At 44.0% G+C, this 26,499-nt stretch overlaps 1 protein-coding gene across 3 annotated transcripts in view; it reads right to left on the reverse strand.

The window, feature by feature from the left end:
- DENND4C (DENN domain containing 4C) overlaps window positions 1–26,499 on the reverse strand; it is a 210,200-nt gene that overhangs the window by 25,635 nt on the left and 158,066 nt on the right. For all 3 annotated transcript variants that reach the window (XM_040359890.1, XM_040359872.1, XM_040359881.1), the window contains 6 exons: window positions 24,153–24,293; window positions 22,019–23,121; window positions 21,593–21,764; window positions 17,979–18,082; window positions 3,758–3,933; window positions 2,029–2,190 (listed from right to left, as the gene is read on the reverse strand). In XM_040359890.1, the coding sequence (XP_040215824.1) occupies window positions 2,029–2,190; window positions 3,758–3,933; window positions 17,979–18,082; window positions 21,593–21,764; window positions 22,019–23,121; window positions 24,153–24,293 (1,858 nt within the window). The remainder of the gene's footprint in view (window positions 1–2,028; window positions 2,191–3,757; window positions 3,934–17,978; window positions 18,083–21,592; window positions 21,765–22,018; window positions 23,122–24,152; window positions 24,294–26,499) is intronic.

Here is a 26,499-nt window from a genome sequence, read left to right on the forward strand (position 1 = left end):
TATGAGATGGAAAAGAAACAGCCTATTTCTAGGCTTGACAAAACAGTCCTCTGAAGACTGCAATATCCTTTCTGGCCACTGTGTGTCCTCGGCGCCCCGTGCTGCCACTCTGGTCTATGTCCTCAGTTCCAAAGTATTGATGGAACAAACAAGGAAGGGCCGCCCCTTCCTTTAAGCCACTGACCCGCCCTTCCCCCCCAGCAACCTCAAACAGGAAATGCCCCTCCCGACAGGGGGAGGGGGGGGGGGATTTTGGGAGGAAGGGACCTCTCTGTTCCAGCAAACTGCGGCCTGCAGCCTGGAACCATGAGGAGGCCAGCGTTTTGCCTGCTTGCAGGCTCTGAGGAGGAAGACTGAATGGAGCATCGCCTGGAGGCCTGCAGGTAAGCAAAGCTCTCTGACACACACATACTTCCAGGCCGTCCACAGGCCCCACTCAATGCTTTTCCAACACTACAAGGGAGGTCACATCTTATGGGGAATAATACATAGAGAGCCATCCTATCTTTATGATATGTGACTAGTTTGCCAGATGCAGTGCATAACTTTAGGCATGTCCCCTGTGACCCCCCAGAAAAAAACCTGCTAAGAACCAAGTTCCGCAAGTTTTCCCCTCACTTACCTGCTCCATGCCGCAGGACTTTGCCAAGCAAGAGGCCCAATCTTCCCCCATCTCCGTGGGGATGTCTAGACCTTCAGGCCCTGGGTTCCTATGAAGGATCCACTGTCCTGGGCCCATATAGCACCCTGGCAACAGAAAACTTTAGGTACCCAAAGGTTTCTAAGTTCTGGGCCCAGGGTCCAGCTCTCTAAAAAGAAAAGCATTATGGGCTATACCCCAAGGGTTTGGGGTCCGGTTACTGACCACTTTAGCGCTGAGGCTTTTTTGGACAGAACCGGTAGCTCACCTAATCCCAAGGATGCGGAGGCAAGCTAAACCATGACTAACACCTAAGACACTGGCGTAAAAACTGAGGTACTCCTCCTGTGGGAGGGGGTTATATAGGGAGGGGCATTTCCTGTTTGAGATTGCCAGTGTCTACACCTGAAGGTACTCCATATAACCCATATAGTAATGAATGCCGCTCTGTGTCCCGTGATGTACGATAAAGAAATAGGATTTTTTTCAAAATTGTTGCTTTTTTTTTTGTTTATAGCGCAAAAAATAAAAGCCGCAGAGGTGATCAAATACCACCAAAAGAAAGCTCTATTTGTAGGAAAAAAAAAAAAGGACATCAATTTTGTTTGAGAGCCACGTCGCACAATTGTCAGTAAAAGTGATGCAGCGCCGAATAGCAAAAAGTGGCCTGGTCTTTGACCACCAAAATAGTCCGTGGCTGAAGCAGTTAATCTATTTATTGCCATATTGGCTCTTATTTAGGAGACTCTGAAAATTAGAGTTTGGACTGCAGTATACAGAAGAACCTTAACGTGGCCACTGCAGCTTACACATATATTTTCAAATGCGTGCAAACAAAAGCCTGTTTTTTTTAACATTGTTAGACAAGGTCAATTTGGTTGATTTAAAGGCTTGCTAGTGTGCTGGGAAATCTTTGTTAGTGATGTGCGTTGCCCTTCCATGTGCACCTTACTGCAAAGGTTTGTTATAAATTGGGATGGCTGCCACATATACACATATATTTTCAAATGCGTGCAAACAAAAGCCTGTTTTTTTTAACATTGTTAGACAAGGTCAATTTGGTTGATTTAAAGGCTTGCTAGTGTGCTGGGAAATCTTTGTTAGTGATGTGCGTTGCCCTTCCATGTGCACCTTACTGCAAAGGTTTGTTATAAATTGGGATGGCTGCCACTTTTTCGTAGAGTCTGCTCTGTACACTTTCTTGAACGTGGATAAGGAAATCTATTACGCTCTATCGTTCAGCCTGCAAACGCGAGAAGAGTCTTGTGTATGGCTTAGTCACATGCAGAACCAAATGTCTCATGTATGTTCCCCTCCAACCATCGAAAACATATAAATGAGACCAGTAGTATACTAACAGTATGAACGCACTGAAAAAAGCAGATTACCTATGCGCAGTGTTTTCTGCTGTTGCAAGTGGAGGCAGAGAATCTGTCACATGGTTTGTGTCAGTGGTGGACGGTGACTCCTTTTTATGAGTGGTGTCTGTTGTTGACGGATGGTTACGGCCATGCAGACTGTCCCCCGAGTTGCCTGGCTTGAGAAAAAAACTGAAACAAAAAACAAAACATAATAATTGAGCTGGTGAAAGAACATCTTTGTGCTTTTAACAAGCACTGAAAAATTGGATTTCTACGATTACCATAAAATTATTTTCTTACAGCCCATTGAGGGTAGGGTTGTCCAGATACCGATATCGGTATCGGGACCGATACCGAGTATTTGCGCTAGTACGCGTACTCGCGCAAATACTCCCGATACCAAAATAGAATACTTTTTTTTTTTTTTTTGTGACATCGAACACAAATTGGATGGCACCATTGGATGGCACTGATAGGTGGCACTGGCATTGATTGAATGGCACTCATAAATGGATGGCACTGATAGGTGGCACTGGCATTGATTGGGTGGCACTGATGAGATGCACTAATAAGCTGCCTCCCTGCACTGATGCACTAATGGGCACTGATCTGCACTGATAGGTGGCACTGGCTAGCTGCACTTTTGGGCACTGGCACCGATGAGCTGCACTGGCAGTGATCACTCCTTCAATGATATGTAGTTTTCCAGTACCGTATGCTAAAAAACAGCCCCACACCATGATGTACCAGTTCTTCATAATTCTAAAGAAAATATCTTTGGTCTGTATTGTGGTTTGAAAACGGTCACATGACATTAAAAAAAAGTATCGGTATTCGGTATCGGCGACTACTTGAAAAAAAGTATCGGTACTTGTACTCGGTCCTAAAAAAGTGGTATCGGGACAACCCTAATTGAGGGATACATGAATTTAGGTACTGTTCAATTAAAAACTGCTGCCTACAGAAGGATTGGACACTGACAAACAAAAATAGTCATTAAACTATAATACAGGATTTAAGAGCACCAACAATTTGTGCAGCGTTTTACTATATGAAGGAAGACAATACAGTTACAATACAATAAAAACACAAGATGGTTAAGCGGGCCCTGCTCATAAGAGCCTACATTATAATAGGGTGGAGCAAGTGGTACAAATTGTAATAGCTGCGAATAGTGAGCCGACAGAAGAATAAAAAGTTCAGTTGTTAGGTGGAGGCGAGATAGGCTTCCCTGAAGTTTTCAGGGATCTCCTAAAAGTGACCAAAGTAAGAGACAGTCAGATAGATTGAGGCAGAGCGTTTCCCGAAAATCACAAGTCCTGGAGACAGGCATGAGAGGAGGAGAAAGGACAGTTAGAGAGGAGGTGGTCTTGGGAGGAGCAGAGAGCACAGTTTGGATGATAGTTTGAGACGAGATTGGAAATGTAACTCAGGGCAGAATTGTGAATACCTTTGTATACTCATACTTTACTTAGTATGCCTTAGTCTGTAGCAAGCAGTACCACGAGCAAGAAAATAAAAACACAAAACAGGTGGGAACTATGTCCCTCAATGGCCTCCAAGAATTTTTTTCTTATGGCAAGTACAAATTACTGTTTTCTTTCTAGTCCATTGAGGGACACAAGAAATCAGACACTGTCAGGATGTCCAACAGCAATGCAAATTGAGGGTTGGACAACAGAGCAACAACTTCTAACAGGTCCAACAAAACATTCCAATCCCAAACAACCCAATACTCTGAAAATTATCAACGAACCTGGCAGAGCCACGCAAATCCTTGAATTCAATGTAAAGGAGAGGCAAGAAGGTGGTTTTACAAAACGGGCATACAGTGTTCAGATTGGAATCATCAGCAGTCCATCCTGCCATAATCTCTTCATCATAAACCAGAGCATCACAAGCTGTGCATTGGGAACAACTAGACATCAGGACCTGCAAAAAAAAAAAGACATTTAAAAAAAAAAAAAAAAAAATTTCTTTAAGAGTACATTTCCAGGAATTTTAAATCATCATCTAAGGCTCATGATCGTTTTTCACAGGCTCAAAAAAATAAAAAAAGGCTAGAAAAAATGCTGAATGAAAAATGGTGATAACATTTTTGTACCAGCTTCTAGTAGCTTTTAGAAGCATTTAGGAGCATTAGCATTTTTGCAGTACTGTACATGAAGACCAAAAAAAAAAAAAACACGAAAAAAAGCCGTTGACATTTTACTAGCTACCAACAACTTCCAGGAGCTCAAAAAAAAAAAAAAAAACGCTAGTGTACATGGAGCCCGAAACAAACCTCTCTAAATGTTTACATTTTATCTGCAACAATTTAAAACCTTATACAGGTACTCCTCACTTAACGACCAGGTTCCGTTCCAACAACCAGGTCGTTAAACGAATTGGTTGTTGAATGAGGAGCCACAAGTAATCAATATTTTAAAAGGAGTTGTAAAGGAAAACATTTTTTTTGCTAAAATCACTGTTTACAGGGTATAGAGACATAATAGTTAACTGATTCCTTTTAAAAATGATTAAAAATAGATAAAAATCAATCATATAATGTACCTGTAGTTTCAGTTTCGTTTATGCATCTAGTTTCATGCTTCTGTGAAGTACAGAGCCCATAGAGGGCAGTGATGGTTTGTAAAATGAAAGTGATTGGTTCTGAGGGGGTTTAAGACACAGAGTAATCACACCTCCTTGATTAGTGCCACAGAGAGAAAGCTCCCATTACTTTTTTCATCAGGAAACAGACTGTTCAGAACAGAGAAGGATTACAGCAACATCATAGCAAAAACAAACAATGAGGACATGAAAACACTAGATGTCAGAAACCTCAAGAGGCACCATTGCCCTAGTCCAGTGTTTCTCAATTCCAGTCCTCAGGCCCCCCCAACAGGTCAGGTTTTCAGGATTTCCATTATTTTGCACAGGTGATTTTATCAGTTTCACTGCCTTAGTAATCACCACAGCCTTTTCATCTGAGGGAAATCCTGAAAACCTGACCTGTTGGGGGGGCCTGAGGACTGGAATTGAGAAACACTGCCCTAGTCGAATGCATCGTGATAGGGAGTCGCCCGACCCTTTATGGCGTAAGCCTGATCAGGATCTGTCGGGTCCACCTCGAAATGGTGGCCAATGAGACCTTCTTAGGACCAGCCACCGAAACAAACAGTGAGTCTGAACTGTAACAGTTACAGACAAGTACCTTCTCGGAGCTCGGACAGCGTCCGAGAAATGCCACATCGTCCCTTAGGATTCAACGGATGAGGACACAAGTATGGCAGTACAATGTCTTCCTTGAGATGGAAGGTCGAAATGACCTTGGGAAGAAAAAAGGCTGCGGATGCAGCACCACCTTATCCTTGTGGAAGATCAATAGAGAGCCTTTCATGACAAGGCTGCCAGCTCAGAACCCATCTGAACTGACCTAACAGCCACCAAAAGGACCACTTTCTGAGAAAGTGTCAACAAGGGAACTTCCCTAATGTTCTCAAAAGGTCATGGCGTTAAAGACATTGACTGTAAACAGGATGACCTATGGGACCTTGAGACAGTAGGTCCTCTCGTAGTGGTAGACGCCAAGGTGCATCTGCTATTCAAATGCCCACGGAGGTAGTGGAGGACGGACCGGAGGGGCAACATGCCGAACCCCCTGCACAAATCGCCAGGGGTTGCTGAAAGAAAACAGCCAGGGCAGATATCTTCCCCTTAGGCCCCTTTCACACTGGGGTGGGAGGCGCGGTGGCGGCATAGCGCCGCTAAAAATAGCGGCGCTATACCGTCGGATTTGCCGCGGGATTCGGCCGATAGCGGTGCGGTAATAACCCCCGCTAGCGGCCGATAAAGGGTTAATACCGCCCGCAATGCCCCTTTTGCCGCGGTTTCCCATTGTTTTAAATGGGAAGGAGCGGTATACACGCCGCTCCTCTCACCGCTCCAAAGATGCTGCTGGCAGGAGATTTTTTTTCTCTCCCGCCAGCGCATCGCCTCAGTGTGAAAGCCCTCAGGCTTTCACATTGAGTATGCAGTGCAGGAGTTTTTCAGGCGGTATAGCAGCGCTATTTTTAGCGCTGTGCCGCCTGAAAAACTCCTTAGTGTGAAAGGGGTCTTAATCGTGCTTAAAGCGGGAGTTCACCCGAAAATTTTTTTTTAACATTAGATTGAGGCTCATTTTGTCAAGGGGAATCGGGTGTTTTTAAAAAAATCAAAGCAGTACTCCTATTTGATTGACAGGCTTCCGACGGTCGCATACATCGCGTCACTAGTACCTGAAAGAAGCCGAACGTCAGTGCGGCTCTATACGGCGCCTGCGCACCGACGTTCGGCTACCTTCGGAAAATCGTGACGTGATGTATGCGACCGTCGGAAGCCTGTCAATCAAATAGGAACGCCCAGTCCCTGCAGCCCATACCCGGAAGCGGCGGAGAAGATCGCTCTCTAAAACGGTAAGTACTGCTTCGATTTTAAAAAACCACCCGATTCCCCTTGACAAAATGAGCCTCAATCTAATGTTAAAAATTAAGTTTTTGGGTGAACCTCGACTTTAAGCAAGCTTCTTGGTCCACCCCGTGCTGTAAGAACAGCAGGACTCTGGACACTATATAAGTCCGAGGATTCCACCTAATTTCCTCGCAAAGGGCTAAGTAAGCTCTCCAAGTGCGATAATAAATCCTCCTAGAGGATAACTTCCTAGCCTTCCTCATGGTAGGAATCACAAAATCCGACAGGCCCCGGTCTCTTATTACCTGGCTTTCAATAGCCATGCCGTTAAGCCAGCGACTGTAAATCAGGATGCAGTATGGGACCTTGTGACAACCGGTCCTCTCTCAGCGGTAGATGCCCAGGGGAGGTCTGCTACTAGCCACACTAGATCGGCGTACCAAGGACGCAGAGGCCAATCCGGAGCAATTAGGATCATAGGAATCCCCTCTGCCTCCACTCTGCGAAGCAGAAGAGGCAGGAGCTTAGAGAAGGGAAGGCATAGATTAGCCGGTACTGACTCCACCAACGCATCTGTCGTGTCGAGCCATGGGTCTCTTGACCTGGTCACAAACCTCAATACCTTCCGACTGAGTCGAGACGCCAGGAGATCTACGTCTGGCGTGCCCTATCTTGGGCAAATGAGCTAAAACACCTCCGGGTGCAGAGACCATTCTCCTTGGTCCAGCATCTGGCGACACAGGTAGTCCGCCTGCCAGTTTTCCACACCCGGAATGTATATGGCCGACAGTGCCGGTATGCTCCTTTCTGCCCACCTTAGGATGTGAGCGACTTCTGATGCTGCAGCCGAGCTACTTGTTCCTCCTTGATGGTTGACATATGCCACCGCCGTGGCGTTGTCCGACTGGATGCCCTTGTAGCCTCTGAGACCATGTGGAGAGGCACAGCCTGATCACCCGAAGTACCAGGACCTTGATCTGCAAATGGGAATCCTCTGTAGACCAGCGACCCTGGGTCGACTGAACCCCCCAGACTCCCCCACTGGTAAGGCTGGCGTCAGTCGTGATGACTATCCAGTGAAAGGAAGGAACGACCTCCCGGACAGAAGTGCCGGTGAGGTCAGCCACCAACAAGGGAGGCCCTGACCAAGTGGTTCACCCCGATTAGATAATCCAGGGATGATGGGTGCTTGTCCCATCTAGACAGAATTTCCTTCTGTAGCACTCGCGTGTGAGATTGCGCCTATGGTACCGCCTTGAAGAAGGCCACCATGAGGCCCGGGACTTGCATGCAAAGCGGATTGACGACCCTTCTGGGATGTCAACTACCGCACCGCAGCCTGAAGGGTCTGCAACTTTTCCACAGGAAAGAAAACCTTTGCCTCTGAGGAGTCCAGAATCAATCCCAGATATACTAGGCATTGAGTCGGTATCATTACTGACTTCTGAGTGTTCAGTAGCCCCCCAAGTGTCTGAGGGTCTGATGTTATAGACACGCACACCTATATTTCCGAGGCTGAAGCGGCCCTCAGAAGCAGGTAGTCCAAGTAGCCCACGACAGCGATGCCACGTTGTCTTAGTAGGGCGAGAATTGGGGCAATCACCTTGGTGAACACCCTTGGTGCCGATGCCAGGCCAAAGGGGAGAGCCACAACTTGATAGTGGTCTTCCCCGACCGCAAAGCGCAGAAGTCTGATGCTTTGTGCATATGGGGACATGTAAATAGGCATCCCTGATGTCCAAGCATGCCAGAAAGTCCCCCGGCTGGAGGGCAGTGACGACAGAGCGAACCGATTCCATCCGGAATCTTGTACCTTCATGAAGCAATTGAGGGCCCTGAGGTCCAGAATTGGACGAAAGCCCTCCTTCTTTGGTACTTATGTACAGATTGGAGTAAAAACTCCTGAAACCGATCCTGTACTGGGACAGGAATAACCACCCCGCGTTTCAGCAGGTCTTGAACTGCCCCAAACAGGGCTTCCTGACGAGTCGGTTGTAGCTGGCGGTTGGAGGGAAAAAACAATCTGTTTGGTGGGCAGGATAGAAGCTCTATCTTGTACCCTGAGACACTACTTTGCAAACCCACCGGTCGGGGACCTGAGATGTCCACCGGGTCGCGATTTTGCAAAGGCGTCCCCCCACCTGAGAGATGGGTGGGGGCAAACCTTCATGCGGACGAAGCTTTGTCTGCAGGTTTGTTGAGTTTGCGAAACCAGGGACGTCTGAGTCCCTGAGCAGGCACTTTATCGGCCTGTGGTCTTTTACCCGCCGTACTGGGCAGACAAAAAAAATGCTTGTGTGCGGTAAAGAAGGGCCCTTGCCTACGGCGTGGCAACTTCCCCTTTTTGGACTATGGGAGCAGTGTGCTCTACCTCCTGTAGCATCTTTAATTATGTCATCCAGGGAATTCCAAAAAGTCTGTCGCCCTTAAAGGGCAAGTCCATCAGGGTTTTCTTGGAAGATTGGTTGGCGGACCAAATCTTAACCAAAGTAGACGGCGTAACGACACCGCCTGACCTGAGCTCTGGCCAGCAGAGGAATAGGGACCAAGGCTGATTCAGAAATGCATTTTTGGCCTTGTACTAGGAGGTCAGCTAGGGCTACCTCGTTCGAGGAAGCCTGACGGTTGTAACCCATTGAGCAGAATCTTTGCCCCTTCCGTGCGTGTCCAAGACACCAGGGCCCCAACTATGGTTGGGCATACCGTCAACACACTATCGTGTACAGGTTGTGGGTGATCGCCTCGGCCTTCTCATCCGCAGGGTCTTTGAAGGCGGGAGCCCCCTCCACTGGTATGGTGGAGCTTGTTTAATCTGGACACAGGAGGGTCCACTATCGGGGGCGAGGTCCATCTTTTCAAGAAACTCTCTTCAAGAGGGTTCTTGGTCCGCATCTTCAGATACCTCAGGGCCAGGGTCATGAGTGCTAGCTGGACCCGGAAACGCATCTGAGTTGTCCCCAGCAGATGGTGGAGGGAGGGGGCTCTTTCTAGCCCCTATTCACCCACGCGCTGCTTCCACCTTGGCTATGAAGGCATCTAGGATTGCCACCTAGCGTCCACCGATAAATCGGGTGCAGGGGCCTCAATTGCCAGCTCAGGTGTCTCGGGGGGGAAAAAGCGTCTGCTTCTAACGCCATACTGTCCACACACCTGACACAGGGACCCCCAAACAAGTAACCCACCACTCCTGGCTGCCGCAGAGACGAGGGGTTCCCCCCCAGAGGACTCACCACCCAGGAACCGTAATAGATAGTTTAGCTAGCAGAGCTGCTGCCTGCAGAGTGTCTGTCGATCTGTGCTCTCCAAAGCTGGGATCGAAGGCCGTTTGTGGGGCTGCGATTTTTGTCAGTCGCAGCGTGTATATGTTCATCTGCCGTTTTTTTTCTTTTCTAAATGGTCTGAACCCTGGTACAATGGCCGCTGATCTGACACTAGAGGCCAACAGGGTAGAAAACCAAGGTGCAGCAAAGTAAAGCAGCAGTCAGTACACCTCAGCAGAAATCGCCAGAAAAATGCGGCTTACAGAAGATGGCCGCCAGTGAGAAAAGAAATACAGCATGGACACCAACCTGGGCATCGACAGCATGGAGCAAGACACACAGGAAAGCAGAATCTCTTATGCAGCTTTATACATTGTGCAAGTAAAGAAATACAGCATGGATAAACCAAACATGGCTGCCGACAGCATGGAGCAGGACACACAGGTAAACAGAATCTCTTATGCAGCTTAAACACTGATTTAGTGACTTATGGATCCCCAAGTAAAGCTCCCCAGAGGAACCCCTGCCCAGCAGCTAGCTCAGAGAGCCTAGGAGGAGGAGGGGGGGGGGGGGAGGGAAGAAGGGGGATAAGGCCCTTTACTCACTTCTCCAAGGATGCCCAGCTCTGTCTTCTTGCTAAAGCAAGGTAGTAACTACTTTCCCTTCCTGTGGGTTTATGCTGGAAGCATCCTGGACAGTGCATCTTGTGCATGGTAACGGAGATGACTGTCGGCCAGGATACTGCGACTCAGCCCTGTAGACCGGTCCTTATGCAAGCCCTGGAGCGTATAGCTCACCGGCCAACCGTAGAGCAGCGGGCATGTCGTGAACGACCCAGCGCGCAGCTATGGTCGTCACACGCTCGATGGCCGAAACTGGGAAGAATACAAGGATCTGGGATCCAGGCTGTCGCCCAGTCGGCAGTTGTTTCGAAGCACATCTACCGCATGGTAACGGAGGTGGCTGTCGGCCAGGCAACTGCGACTCGGCCCTGTAGACCGATCCGATGCAAGCCCTGCAGCGTATAGCTCTCCGGTCACCCGTAGAGCTACGGGTATGTCGTGGGCGACCCAGCGCGCAGCTATGGTCGGCACACGCTCGATGGCCGAAACTGGGAATACAAGAATCTGGGATCCAGCCTGTCGCCCAGTCGGCAGTTGATTGAAGATCGCAGGAAAAACCTAAATAAATAAATGAATAAAAAATCCAAAAAATTAATCCAAACTAAAAGCCTCCAAGCCATGGGCCTGAAGGGAGCCATGTCTTCTTAGACTAGGCAGAAAAAACTAAATTGCTTGGTGCAGGCTGAGGGGATATAGTCAGTGGGACCGCACTCTGGGCGGGGCGGTTCTGCTTTGAAGTTAACACTTCTGCCTAGTCACTCCTAAAGATAGATAGGCTAATCCCACTATGTCAAGACTAAGGCTGTGTCCATCCATGAACGAAAGAGAAATTTGTACTGTTCTGTACAATACAATGATGTATAGCATGTCGTAAGCAGTGGGAAGGTCCCACCACTTCCTGTTTAAGACCCACTCTGTCATTTAAACACTCCTTCCTCTTTAGGCTCCACCTTTTCCTCTCTGTACACTAAAAGTAAATACCAAGTGCCTACTTGTGTCTTTTGTTGTTTTGTATACCATTTCAAATGTTGTATCGTATTTATCGGCGTATAACGCGCACTTTTTTCGCCTTAAAATCAGGGGAAAATCCTGGGTGCGCGTTATACGCCGATTTGCGCTGTCTGAGCGCCGCCGCCGACATATACCGAGCGCGGTACACTCGGCTAAGCTTGGCCACGCTAGTTTCCGCTCGCGGTCACGCCCTGTCCCGCCTCCTAGCCTTTATGCGAGAGGAGCCGAGTGTACCGCACTCGGTATATGTGGGCGGCGGCACTCAGACAGCGCAGGAGAAGCGGGGAGGACACCACCAAGGCCGCAGACGGACGCCGGACCGGACAAGGCTGCCGGGCAGACACTGACGAGGGGCATTCAAACTGTAAGTATTTATTTTTTTCCTTAAAATTCACTTCTAGGTTTGGGGTGCGCGCTATACGGCGGTGCACGCTTTACCCCAATAAATACGGTACTCATCAGGGTCGACCAGTGCAGCCCCATCAGTGGCCACCACCAATGCAGCCTCATCAGTGCAGCCCCATCAGGGTCCACCCATACAGCCCCATCAGTGCGGCCTCATTAGTGCAGCTTAAGAGTGCCGCTTCAACAGTGGCAATCAGTGCAGCCTCCTCAGTTTAATATCACAGCTTATTAGTGTATATGACTTATGCATGGAATTTTAGCACGGAGCAATTTGCAGTACGTGTATTTTCACTGAATCCAGACTGTTTAATGAGTTTGCATTGATTTCAGCATGGAGCACTTTTCACATGCTGAAATCAATGCCAATAGTCCACATTAAGTAAAAGTTCATGTAATGTAAAGTGTTCCATGGATGCTGAAATAAATGAAAACTCATTAAAGGAACACTAAAGGCAGATTTTTATTTTTTTTTTAAATAACAAACATGTTATACTTACCTCCGCTGTGCAGTTCATTTTGCACGGAGTGGCCCCGAATCCTGTCTTTTGGGGTCCCTCGGCGGCTGTCTCGGCTCCTCCTCGCAAAAGCTTTCCACGTTCATGCGAGCTCCCTCGCATGGTGGAAAGCTTTTGCGAGCGCGCTCCCGTGATACAGCGGCGGGCATAGCCGCCGACTGTATCACTCGGCCCCGCCCCCCGGCACGCCGCGTCATCCGCTGTGATTGACAGCAGCGCCAGCCAATGGCTGCGCTGCTATCAATCCTCCCAGCCTAGCCAATCAACGGCCAGGCTGGGAACCGAACAAGATGATAAGCACGCGCCCGGGACTTTAGAACGGTGATGCAAGTAAAAATGGGGGCTCTGGGGGGGGGTGGGGGGCGGTGCTGTCAGATGTTTTTTTACCTTAATGCATAGAATGTTCAACCATAAAAAACAAACAAAAAAAACAACATTCAAATCCTATACCCAATAGCTGATCCAGAGAAAGGCAACAAAACACAGCAAAGCATGATCCAATTTGCTACAGCAGGAGAATAAAGTCCTTCCTGATCCCCCTGAGAGGCAATCCAATATTTCCTGTGCAGGCAAGACCTTGGCGCGTCTGTGTGCGCCGTCAGTCTTTTCCATGGATTGGCAGACGCTTGCTACGTCCTGCGTGGCGACGTCCCTCCCTCACTTTGAGTGGGGGGCACTGACCATGCCATCCTTATCTGACTTTTAGCCAAGGCATACGTGTGTTTATCATCTTGTGGGTAAGCTTGCCTTTGTACTCTTATAATAGGAATTGGGGGATTTTTCATTACCTCCGTTCTAGGAGGGTAAATGCCCTTGCAATAGTGTGTATTTATCTGGTCACGCTTTAAATTCACAGCTTACTACATTTTCCCCATTAGACCTACCTGAAAGTCAGCAGACTTTACCATCTAGTCAAACATCTGCAGACTGTTCCTCTCATGTACTTATCAATATAGGTAAGAATGGATATATTTAGTACTCCCTCTTCCAATACTATAATGTCACTTGGATGAAATATATCTCTGCCTCTTGACTTATGCTCCTTTTGGCCCCTGGGCCCTCTCCCCTTTCCCTCTTCTCCCCCATTCCCCCGATCGGGCTTCTGAGCACCTTTTTCAGACCAATGACCCTCCCTTACTCTCCTGCCTTTGAAAAACTCTAGATATGCCTCGATGTTTATACTGTAGGGTGGTAATTAGTCAGGAGTTGGATACTTTTCTGGTATATATGCTCTATCTCGATAGTGGACCACGCATTTGTGCATGCCAGCTTGGTGCGTCAATCCATTCACACCTTTAGAGGTATGTTTTTTGCACCTATGCCGCCCTTTGTGTCAGTATCCTCAGCCATACGTTTTGCGACATCACGCTCTTAGTGGTCTCTCCGTCTCATTTCTCAGGTTGTATTAACAGTTGAGTTGAGGATTAACCCCTTTGTTCAACATTCTTTGAACCTGGATGCCTCTTTTTAAGAAATCGGCAATTTATTTCCTCCTGAGAATATGTTTAAGCACGCAATATGGTTAGTATTTTCCACCCATTGGATACTATATACCTTTATGTACACTGAATGCCTGCTGGGGACTTTCGTCATATATATATTATATATATATATATATATATTATATATATATATTATATATATATATTATATATATATATATATATATATATATATATATATATATATTTTTTTTTTTTCTTTTATTGTACTTTTTATATACAGTACAGACCAAAAGTTTGGACACACCTTCTCATTCAAAGAGTTTTATTTATTTTCATGACTATGAAAATTGTAGATTCACACTGAAGGCATCACAACTATGAATTAACACATGTGGAATTATACATAACAAAAAAGTGTGAAACTGAAAATATATTTCATATTCTAGATTCTTCAAAGTAGCCACCTTTTGCAGCAGACACATCTCTAGAACTGTTAAGAGGAGACTGTGTGAATCAGGCCTTCATGGTAGAATATCTGCTAGGAAACCACTGCTAAAGAAAGGCAACAAGCAGAAGAGACTTGTTTGGGTTAAAGAACAAAAGGAATGGACATTAGACCAGTGGAAATCTGTGCTTTGGTCGGATGAGTCCAAACTTGAGATCTTTGGTTCCAACCCCCCGTGTCTTTGTGCGACGCAGAAAAGGTGAACGGATGGACTCTACATGCCTGGTTCCCACCGTGAAGCATGAAGGAGGAGGTGTGATGGTGCTTTGCTGGTGACACTGTTAGGGATTTATTCAAAATTGAAGGCATACTGAACCAGCATGGCTACCACAGCATCTTGCAGCGGCATGCCATTCCATCCGGTTTGCGTTTAGTTGGACCATCATTTATTTTTCAACAGGACAATGACCCCAAGCACACCTCCAGGCTGTGTAAGGGCTATTTGACCAAGAAGGAGAGTGATGGGGTGCGGCGCCAGGTGACTACCTCTTGAAGCTCATCAAGAGAATGCCAAGAGTGTGCAAAGCAGTAATCAAAGCAAAAGGTGGCTACTTTGAAGAATCTAGAATATGAAATATATTTTCAGTTGTTTCACACTTTTTTGTTATGTATAATTCCACATGTGTTAATTCATAGTTCTGATGCCTTCAGTGTGAATCTACAATTTTCATAGTCATGAAAATAAAGAAAAGTCTTTGAATGAGAAGGTGTGTCCAAACTTTTGGTCTGTACTGTATAAGGTGCAATATGTTTGGTATTAATTTATTATGTACGTATTTTTACAATCATTTTCTTTGTGTCTATATCTTCTTTTTTTATATATTTTTATATACAGATTTTGCTGCCATCAGAAACTGCAACACCCCTTCCCTGATGAAGAGGTCCTATAAAGAAGCGTTGGGTTATCTGTCTCTATTCCACAGACAGTATTGGGCCTTGCATCTTCCTTTGTTGTTTTTGTTGTTTATTATTCTCATTTCAATAATTTTGTCTCCGACCTTGTGATGTTTCCCATGTTGCCATCTTCAATCTCTTGGATGCGTTCCAAATGACAAACTTGGCCACAATATACTACTAATGTTAAAATATTTTTTGTCAATAAACATTAATATTTTTTCTACATCTTGTGACCTACTTTTGTCACCTAGTAACCTAGTCTTCCCAATTGAAAGTCCCAGTGAGGAAATTTACCCCTCGGGGTGCATATAGATAGTCTATTTTCAGGGATGTGGTAAGACTTGGGTGTTTTTTCTTACAATATTGGACACCTTTATCATATTTTCTCAGCAGTTTGGTTGCCCTTCTCTGCACTTTCTCCAGTTCTCCAATATCCTTTTTGAGAACTGGTAACCAAAACTGAACTGCATATTCCAGGTTGAGGTCTTACTTAATGATTTGTACAGGGGCAAAATTATATATCTCTATTTGGAGTCCATATCTCTCTTAATACAAGAAAGGACTGGCTTTCCAAGCTCGCTTTGGAAACCGCAGTTTGGTATTGCATACTATTAAGCTTATAATCTACCAAAACTCCCAGATGCTTCTCCACTATGGATTTCCCCTAGTATGTATGATGCATGCATATTCTTTGCCCCAAGTGCATAACTTTATAATTATTACCATTAAACCTCGCTTGGCACATTGTTTCCCAATGAAACAGTGCATTGAGTTTGGCTTGTAAGTTGGAGACATATTGTAAGGATATTATTCCACTGCATAACTTGGTGTCATTTGCAAAGACTGAAATTATACTTTTAATCGCAGACCCTATATCATTTATAAAGATATTAACAAGTAAGAATTCCAACACTAAACCTTGGGGTACACCACTGATAACCTTAGACCATTCAGGGGAAGGGGTCACTGCTTTAGGTGGATGTGTGGAAATGGCACGCTCCTCAAGGTGGATGCATCAGGTGCAGGCTAAGCATATAGCAATTAGAAGAGGGAAGGTCTGGAAAGCCGCACTCCAATAAAAACACCTTTATTGTGAAAAATTACAAAGAAACAAACCAAAGCAGGGTAACAGGATACAAAAGCTGACACGTTTCACACTCTCAACAGTGCTTAGTCATAGCTATACAACCACAAAGCTTTGCTACAGATATATACTAGTGCATATTAAACATGTGATCAATTATTTGTAGCAAAGCTTTGTGGTTGTATAGCTATGACTAAGCACTGTTGAGAGTGCGAAACGCATCAGTTTTTATCCTGTACCCTGCTGTGGTTTGTACTTTTGTAATTTTTCACAATAAAGGTGTTTTTATTGGAGTGCAGCTGTCCAGACCTTCCCTCTTCCAATTTTGCAAAATCCAAGTCTACAGCCAACACTTTGTCCAAGGTTTTCCTTTCCTCCCAATAAAAAGAAATCGGGTTTGACAACTTCTGTCTTTCATAAATCCACGCGGTCTGTTGCTGAAAATATTTTTTTCCAGCAAGAACTCATCTATGTGGTCTTTTAATAAACGCTCTAGTATCTTACAGACTATAGAATTTAAAACAACATGTCACTTGGTAAAGACTTTGATCTCTTTTTAAATATAGGCACCACATTGGCCCTACGCCAATCCAGTGATACTATTCTAGTCATTAAAGCGTCCCTAAAAATGAGAAATAATCACTTTGAAATTACAGAGCTCAATTCTTTTAGGATCTGTGGGTGGATTCCATCTGGTACTGTTGTTTTATCCACCTTTATTATGTCTAAATATTTCTGGACCATATCACTTTTGAGCCATTGTGGATCATTTGGGGCTGTGTCAATACCATCCCCATTATGGACATGAGATCCCCTCTCTTTTGTATACAAAGAGCTGAAGAAAGTATTTAATAGATTTTCCTTCTCTTTGTCCCCAGTCATCCACTCCATATTATTTTGTACAGGACCTACATGCTCAGACCTGACCTTTTTACTATTATTATATTTGAAACATTTTTGGGGGTTTGTCCAATCTTTTGCAATCCGTCGTTCGTTTAGAATTTTTGTTTCCTTAATTTCCTTTTTACATATTCTGTTATATTCTTTGATTATTATATTCTTTGTAACATTTAAAACAATGACAGTGTTCCCTAATTTTTATATTTTTTAAAGGTTCTTTTCTTGGTATTTAGGTTTTATTTTTAGCCTTTTAAACGTATTGCCCATGGGAATATACTTTGCAGGGAGTTTGCATGCAGTCTTTTGGAAGAATTCCCATTTCTGAATTGTGAGAGAAATATAATCGAAAAAGAAATGAGCATGATGAGCTCCGACCTGAAAAGAAAAGAAGATTCCTGACCACAAAATGTCTTCTCTGTAGCGACACGAGATGAAATTGAAGGCTTGGTTGATCGAATTTCGAAATCAATGGTGGCACCATCGGATTACAAATAACATGAAATATCCGATTTTTAAAAGATAAATCATTTAGAATTTGACCCATGTATACATTGCATAAGTATAACCAAATATGCAATACATACTAAGCTGAATTCTGCCATGGGCCCAGTGTGGAAGAATTTTACAAGAGGCTTTGCAATCTAGTAAGAATTGCATCGCTGGAATAGGGACAGGCGAGTTTAAGACTAGGAGGGGGCTGGGGGGCCTACCATGTGTGTATCCAAAAACCCATATCATATATATATATAATATACTGTATATCAACTTTAAAAGCATACTAATGCAAATGCTTGCTGCCCACTATTGACGTTTGCAGTATATTCTTAAGAACAGCTACAAAATTATGGTTTGTACAGAAAGGGTTTCTTTATGGCTGATCCATCAATGACATCACACTCACCTCCATAGCGCAGTTCTGAAACATACTTGATAAGCTGGTATTTTGAGAATGTTCTGATCTTTCTGAATCCAAGCCTCTCATACCTCTTCCGGGTGTTGAATCACCTTTAGACAGTAACACAGGAGTACATTTTATACACATATCACTTACTATATCTATTAAGTTTGTCATCATATGATGTGATTCTTACTAAAAATATTCAACTCAAAAGTTAAGACTTTTTTTTTTTTTAAATGCAATGTGACAAGATTCAGGCTCCAGTCATGCGATTGCCATTGCGACAGTGATGCAACTTTGGATGGGTGTGACTTGGATGCAAATTTGGCTGTTGACTTTGACTGCTGCATGACGGTCGCGTTGATAACATTTGGATGTGACTTTCATGTGACATTTGAAAGTTTACATTGCAGTCTATGGCACGCAAGTTGCATTTTAAAGTCGCGGTGACTTTAAATTGCATATATTTAATCAGCTTCTAGTGAATACATGGGCTACAACTCATCATGCGACAAGTTATACAAGTGTGAATGGGGCCTCATTCAAATCTTGTACCAGGGCTCCAACTGACATCTCTTTAAAGTGATTGTGAAGTCTCGTTTTTTAAAAACAAAACATTTCTTTAAATAAGAAATGCCAGGAAAGACCTACTAGAACAGCTAAACTTTTTTTGGGGTTAATCAGAGGCACTTTAAAATAATGGCAGGTGTGTACTGACTCCTATTTAACATGAGTTGGAATGTGATTGCTTAATTCCTAACACAGCTACATCCTCAGTTATAAGAACCACATTATTTTATTTTTTTTTGTTTTTACTTCCCTCCCCTAAACGATTTCAGTTTGTTTTTCAATTGAGTTGTAAATTTTATAGTTCACATTAAAAGGTGGAAAAAGTTCTGAAATGATTTATCTTTCTTTGTTTAATTTTTTTACATCAAAGAATCCTGACATTTTATTAGGTGCGTGTAGACTTTTTATATCCACGGTATGTCATTTGGAAAAAGTATATTTATGTATTTACCATTAGTTAAAATCTATGAAATTAGAAACCAGTTTTCGAGATTAAGCACCAATGATTAGAACCTCCTTAGTGAGTATACGTGTTAAAAACTCTTATATGTTCTGTTTTTTTTGCCATTTACATTGGTGGTGTCATCATGCCAAGGTCAACAAACTACTCTGAGGCCCTCAGAAAGTTGTGGGTGCCTAAAAGCCTAGCAAGGGATTTAAAACGATTGGCAAATTATCTGGATCAATTATTCCACTGCAAGAAAAATAACCTATAAGTGGAGTAGGGCTGCACCAGACCACATATAATATTCTCATTGCACATGGTTCTGGAAATGGCAAAGAGTATGTGGTCGCTGTTACAACTAGCAGCTGGAGACTGGTAACACAATAAATCAAAAAATATATATAGTCAGCACACCATGGATCTTCAAAATGTTGTTCAGATGTTTATTTAGGCGATCACAGTACAGTAATTAAGGTGCAACGTTTCAGGGCCATGCAGGACCCCATTGCCAGGCATGTCACATGCAAGACAAAAGGGGTCCTCAAAATATTGCACCTTTACCACAGATTTGATCAACACTCACAACTTGCAGGCATGTAAGAAACCTTGTCCCCAATACCTTCAGTCATTACACTCTACTCTCAAAAAAAATGGCACATAGGCTTTCACAGCCCACACACGCTGCTCTCACTAGCAGTTACAGGCCAGCTAAACCAGTCAGTACCAACAACAGAGTTAGCCCAAACACACGCTCACATTCTCCTACTACCAGTCACCACTAGGGAAGACCATACCAAAAGCTAGACAGCTAGACAGTGAATCTCAAAAACATCTGGTGCACTGGAATGGTTGTGTAGCAGCTAGGTGGTTCCCACACTGTTTTGATGTTACCGAAGTTATTCTGTGAGCTGCAATCAGGGCTGCTGATAAGGGGGTACCACTGGTCCTCCTGTACAGGGCCCAGGCCCCATCAGTTCAGCAAGGGGGCCCAGGCAGCAGGATTGGATCATGGACAGAAGGGGGTGACCGGTGGAGGGGGGGGGGGAGGGGAAACTACGGGAACCCGATTCCCTATAAGGCTCTCCATGCAGCAGCTAAAAGCTGGCTTCATCTCCTCTCCCCTCCCCTCCAGCCTCAGATGCTGCAGGGGAGAACTACAGGGGATATCTTCTAGTAAATGCCCCCCCCCCCCCACCACATCGATCACCCCTCCTGTAGACAATCTCCTTCCTCCTGCTGCTGGCCCTGTGTGACCCTCCAGCAACACTGACAGTTTCTTCTCCTCTCCTGCCTACCAACTGCTGCAGGGTACGGAGTATCGCTTTAGGACAGGATGCAGGTCAGGTAGGCTGTACTGGGCACCTTGATTTCTAACAGCAGCCCTTGCTGCAATCCTTATGCAGTCATCTTTCCCATTGCTCATACAAACCAAACATACCCGCTGCTGGCAATGAGATTTGTCCTTGCCTATGGCTTCCACATATTACACACTACAATCAAATTGGCTGTCTCAATCACGGAAGTACAGAAAATACAAGGGTACAGGAACAATGCAATCTCACACAGATTAGTCGAGATTTACAATCTAGTTTATAGGCACCGATGATACAGTACAATTACACATCAGACTGCTCGTTCTTTAGAATATATTCAATAAAAATCCCTAGGCAGGAAAGTGCATAGACAGTTACAAAAAGTTACAAGACAGAAGGGAGACACACATTAGTGAACGGTAGTGAAAATAGGGTGGGGATAAAACTTCCAAAAAAGCATTTCTTCTGCTCCTTTGCTGAATGAAATACAAGTATCATACCCCTAATATAAATCGGACTGCTCGGGTATGAATCGGATTTGATTTCAGAACTCGGATTCATACTTTAGAGATAAGCTTTAAAATTCTGCAATTAAAAGGTGGAATTAGAAGTTTCTACATTCTTCAGAATGTCTCAGAGGCTAGGCGAGAACCAGTCTGTTCTAAAATGGAATACAGATGCATTGTATGGTGTCCAGTGAGGAACACACAGCAGCTAAACAATCCCCCCTTGTGAAGGTATAAGGAATAAACATTTGGACTCCCTTTGACACTCTAATGTAAGGGTCCCCAAACTTTCTAAACAATGGGCCAGTTTACTGTCCTAGAGACTTTAGGAGGGCTGGACTGTGGCCAAAATGTCCCAGCATCAGTGGAGTAAATAATCCCACATCACTGGTGACATTGGGAGGAATTGTGCCTCATCACTGGTATCAATGGACCCCATTGTTGGTGTCATTGGTAGGAATTGTACCCAAGCATTGGTGTCATTGGGTGGAATGGTGCCCTTCATTGCTGTCAGTGAAAAGCAAGCAAAGGGCCGCATCCAGCCCCCAGTTTGGAGACCGCTGCTCTATTGTTATTATACTGATCTGCAATATTTCTTAAAAGAAGTGAAAATATGATCCAGACCTATGCATTCTTGGATGGATCATGACAAACAGTAAAGACAAATATTAACCTTTTAAAAAAATGATCATAACTATTACAGTTTCCCTTTGAATGAACACCAAAACTAATCCTTCATAGGATTTAAAACAGCAGCAAATTCAAATGAAAACCCATACATACTGTTTGTGTAGCTATGTTTGCTATAATCTCCGCTGCTGCTGCTGCCCAGGCTGGTAGTGCTGTGATTCAGGTTGTTCACAGACAATCCCTGCAAGGTCGTCTTGATGCTGTCACCATGAATGTGTTCCTCAACATTTGAAGGAAAGGGAGCTTCCCGTTGATGTCCATCATCCTGTAAGACAAAGTGAATAGGGTGGCAATACAATATCTTGCTCCCAGATATACCACTGAAACCCAAACCAATCTCTTCCCTTAAAGAAAATGCATTAGTACTGGCTGTGAGTTGTGAATGCTAGCCATGTAGTGTATTGGCAAAGTAGTGGTATTGTTATTCCTTACAAAATGTTACAACTCATAATTTCTCTGCCTGATTAGAATGATAGCAGCTTTCTTTCAACAAGTAAATATAAAATATACTCTACAAACCTCATCATCAGAATAGCTATAAGCAGACGATACCGCTTCCCACATCTTGCTGGCGGCTTGCTTCACGCTGGATTTTAACACATCCATTTTGGGTCCCGCCAATAGATGGTCAAATTTAAGTCCGGGCAGTGAATTTACCACTGAACCAAAAGATCCATGTGGTGAGTTGCGCACAAGAGCAGTTAGTGATAGAGAGCGCTCTTTTTGATTTTTTAGGTGATGCTTTGGACTGTTCGCAAAGGTTTTCGACCTAGAGACCGTGTTTTTTTGATTTTCAATCTGCACATCAGCAGAAGGCACCGAATCTACAGGCAGACTTGATCTCCTCTCAAGGCTACCTGGGCCATCTGCCTTAGCAGTCTCCTGGCTTCTAAGTTCCATGCTTGACGACTTGCTGCCAAGTGGACTTTTTAAATTCATATAACTTTCTATTTCATCTGCTAGGTTACGCGCAACAACTGGGGATATTGTTTTCTCCTCAACTGGGGATGGTTTTGCCTCCACGGTTTCTGATGCCAGAAGAGATAAAGGATCAAGGCCTGTCTTTACTCCTTCCCTCTCTACTGCTTTAGGAACACCATAGAAACTATTTCTCTTACTTGGCTCCTCAAGAGGATCAGGCTTGTTGTCTTCTACAAGTTGTAGAGCCTCAAAAGAGTCCACTGTGCTTTCCTCTTTGACAGTATCTAAGGAGTCAAACATGTCCTGTGATCTATGTACTGAAGTCTGTTCTGCAGTCGGTTCAGCAGTTTCTCTTTGATGACCTGTTTGGTCTTCTGTTATCGAAGAGGCAGTATGGCTCTCTACAGTTTCAAAATTGAACTGCTTGCTTGTCTGTGGATGTGGTGGTGTCTTTGAAAGTGCAGCTGTAAGGATCTTGGCATCTGCTCCCATCTTCATAGCCATCTCATTGGTTGTAATGTCTAGACTGCCTTTCTTCATCATTCCTGCCCTGCTCTCTGCACTGAAACTGCAGCTTCTCTCTGAAAACATCTTCTGCCTCTTCTGGGCCTTCTCTTCAGACTTTTTACTCTGGCCTTCACTTAAAAAAACAGAGTCATCGGCAGAATCTTGAACTGTGGGTATCTGGGCTGGCAGGGCACCTGTAACCAAAATACACACAAAACGCCTACTTTAGCAACGCAAGCATAAATTAATTGGGCCAATCCATTTAAAGTATTATGAGAATGACACATTAAAGTGCAACTAAAAAACAAACAGAGGGTGAATCTCCCTAATGGGGGCACAGAGAGAAATACAAACTTATAGGTGTTCTAATTTCTCTCTACTCTATCCAAAACAGAAAAAAAAAAAAAGGGTTTGAGAAGTTTAAAGTTGTCTTTCCAAGCTCAGGAACAGAAATATAAACTTTTAAATCAGATGGTATCATTACCCGGCCATACTACATAAGATTAGTCCGTCTCTACTGGATCAATGTAGGAGATGTGGAGAGCAGGGTGGTACACATCTCCACATATGGGGATCCTGCCCAGGAAAAAAAAAAAAAAAAAAACACATTTTGGTCCGCTATATTTCAGGTTAGCCATCTTATTACAAGCAAAGCATGGCCAGGGACCCGGAAGTTTCAATTCTTTCTAAGATTCCTGGATCAATTTAATCTATTAAAAAGGCAAGATTTATATTCCTGCTGATGGCAGGCAGAGCTCCGATTCCCAGGTAATGTAAATCTCCCACAATCCCTACAACACAGGGATGGATTGCAGAAATTAGCTATATTATGCGTATGGAGGATAGCTAATAAAAACCAGTCTAAGTTTAGGGATTTTGGATATATGGTGTATGACTGTAGCCGCTGACTTTATAAAAAAAACAGCCACTCAACTGTCTCATGATCCAGCGAGGTGCTCACCCCCTGCTCACCCCGTTAGTGTCCCAGAAGACTGCAGGGGGAGAGAATTGAGGTCTTACACAGATCTTTCAGTACAGTACAACTTTAAATCCCACAAATTCAAAAACGAGATATTACATAAATGTACAAACTGAAATTCAAGTTAGTTTGTGAAACATATACCACACTGATTATAGACCATGTTAATTCATGTGTACTGACAATATGGGATTGTTTCCCATAAGCTCTTACATAAGGTTTATTGTGTATATATATGGAACTCACCGCTACTGCTTTTTCTACCCGTTGCATCAAAGATGCCAGAAGGCACTTTAACAATACTATTTCCACAGGGTGGGGATTCAGATGAACTGCATGCCTCAGAGACAGTCATTGACTTTTCAGGCGATGCATCAAAGCCAGATTCTAGTGAGAGAAAACCAAACACAGTTAATGGCATTTTTTTTTCAATATTAAAGTAAAACCCCAGTCAAAAAATAGAATATTTATTACTTGCTGAAAATTCTTTTTAAGATCCACACAGGATGTATTTTATCTTTGAGACAAACTGCTAAGGAGAAGTGGACACTGGGAAAACAAAAAAAAAAGCCCAAGAAGCTGTTTACCAGATTAGCTGGGATGATGGTCTGCCTTGCCACCTAGAGATGGTGGAACAAGAGGCTAGTGCACCTTTACTAAGACTGAGCTCCAGCGTGTTCGCATGGTACACGTGCAGAGCCCGCCAGGAAGTCTGCACGGCGCTGTGCTAATCACAACCAGGGAGACATTTCCCGATGCTCGGCTGCAGAGATAAGGAAATGTCTCCCTGGCTGTGATTAGCGCATCGCCGTGCAGACTTCCTGGCTGGCCCTGCACGTGTACTCTGCGAACACGCTGGAGCTCATCCTTAAACTTTACATGACCCATCTGTAAAACAAAATCGAAATCTACCTTCCCGAAAGAAGCAGTAGCTGAGAGGTAGACTAGCAACCCAAAACAATGTAGCGGTATTTTCTTCTGGTGAATCTGAGCTAGACAGAGTGATGGAAAAACAATGTACTAGTAAAAGGTCAAAGGCAAAAAAATTGTTTAGGCTAGAAGAAGTCCTGGGTTTTAATACCACTTTGTTTCTATGCAGAATCAAAATGGGTTCTCCTTGCAGAATAAGACCACCATTTAAGACAGAGCGAGATGTATGTCACCAGAACACCAAGAATCTCCAGAATGGGTCCTAAGCTTTATTCAACGATCACATCATGGTCACAAAAGTGGCGTTTTGGAGCCTCGCAGGACCCCTTCATCAGGCATCATCAAATGCCTGATGAAGGGGTCCTGTGAGGCTGCAAAAAACAAAACAGAGAAATGTTTCTAAAAGATTTTTAATGGCAGTTCCCGAAGGGCAGAGAGAACCATATCAATATCCCACAAAGTCACAGGAGAACAGATGGGGGGGAAAGGGGGATTACACAGGACAACCTTTAAAGATCTGACAATAGACCTTACAAGAAGCAGACTTCCTAGCTTTAAAGCATCATAGGCATCACAGACTAGGAGATACCCCTGTCTCTTAGAACCTGGGCTGCAAAAGACACGTTGTTAAAGCAAGCAAGAAGATCCTGACGATCCAGAAGAGCTCACCGAAGGTGTACCTTGAGCAAGTCAGCCTACCGCATCCATCTGGGCTGGAGCTATAAGGAATACAGGAATGCCATTCATCTTAGGCCGGCCATACACGCGTTTGTGTAATATATATTATATATATATTATATATATATATTTGAGTTACTGTTGCCTTTCTATCACCTCGAACCAGTCTGCCCATTCTCCTCTTTTTATCCACACAACTTCTCCTCGCTGGATATTTTCTGTTTATTCGGACCAATCTCTGTAAACCCTAGAGATGGTTTTGCGTGAAAATCCCAGCAGATCGGCAGTTTTTTAAATACTTTAGACTAGTCCATTTGGCGCCAACAACCATGCCACGTTCAACGTCACTTAAATCGCCCTTCATTCCCATTCTGATGCTCGGTTTGAACTTCAGCAAGTCATCTTTTCTTCACCATGTCCTAGATGCCTAAATGCATCGAGTTGCTGCCATGTGATTGGCTGATTAGCTATTTGTGTTGCCAAGCAATTGAACAGGCATAGGAAAGAAAAACGAAGTGGTCGCACACTGGACCCAAAATATGCTTGATGAAACCTTTATTGTCAAAAAACCTTTATATATGAGAAAAAGTTCAAGAGTTGCTACACTTAAAATGGTTTTATTTTTCCAAATATTCTCGTAAAGTTTACATTCCAAAAAAGTATACAAAATATTCAGACATGGATGTCTATTTCGGGCTTACATGCTACCGCCCTTCTTCAGATCAAGTCAGAACATATCTAACAATTTCATCAAAGTCATGTGATTTTAAACACTTCACAAACTACATCACATATGGAATCAATTACATGGTTAATTGCTTACTAATACAATCCAATTCACACATGGTTATTTCAAGTATTTCACACCATAGATACAAAAAAGGGTTAATCCAGCTGGCCACAGTCTCAAAATTCCCCAGGAGCCACCCCAGTGTCAATTTGAAAAATGTATAGATATATAGATATATAGATATATATATATATA

The sequence above is a fragment of the Rana temporaria genome, chromosome 1 (genome assembly GCF_905171775.1).
Source record: "Rana temporaria chromosome 1, aRanTem1.1, whole genome shotgun sequence".
Lineage (NCBI taxonomy): Eukaryota > Metazoa > Chordata > Amphibia > Anura > Ranidae > Rana > Rana temporaria.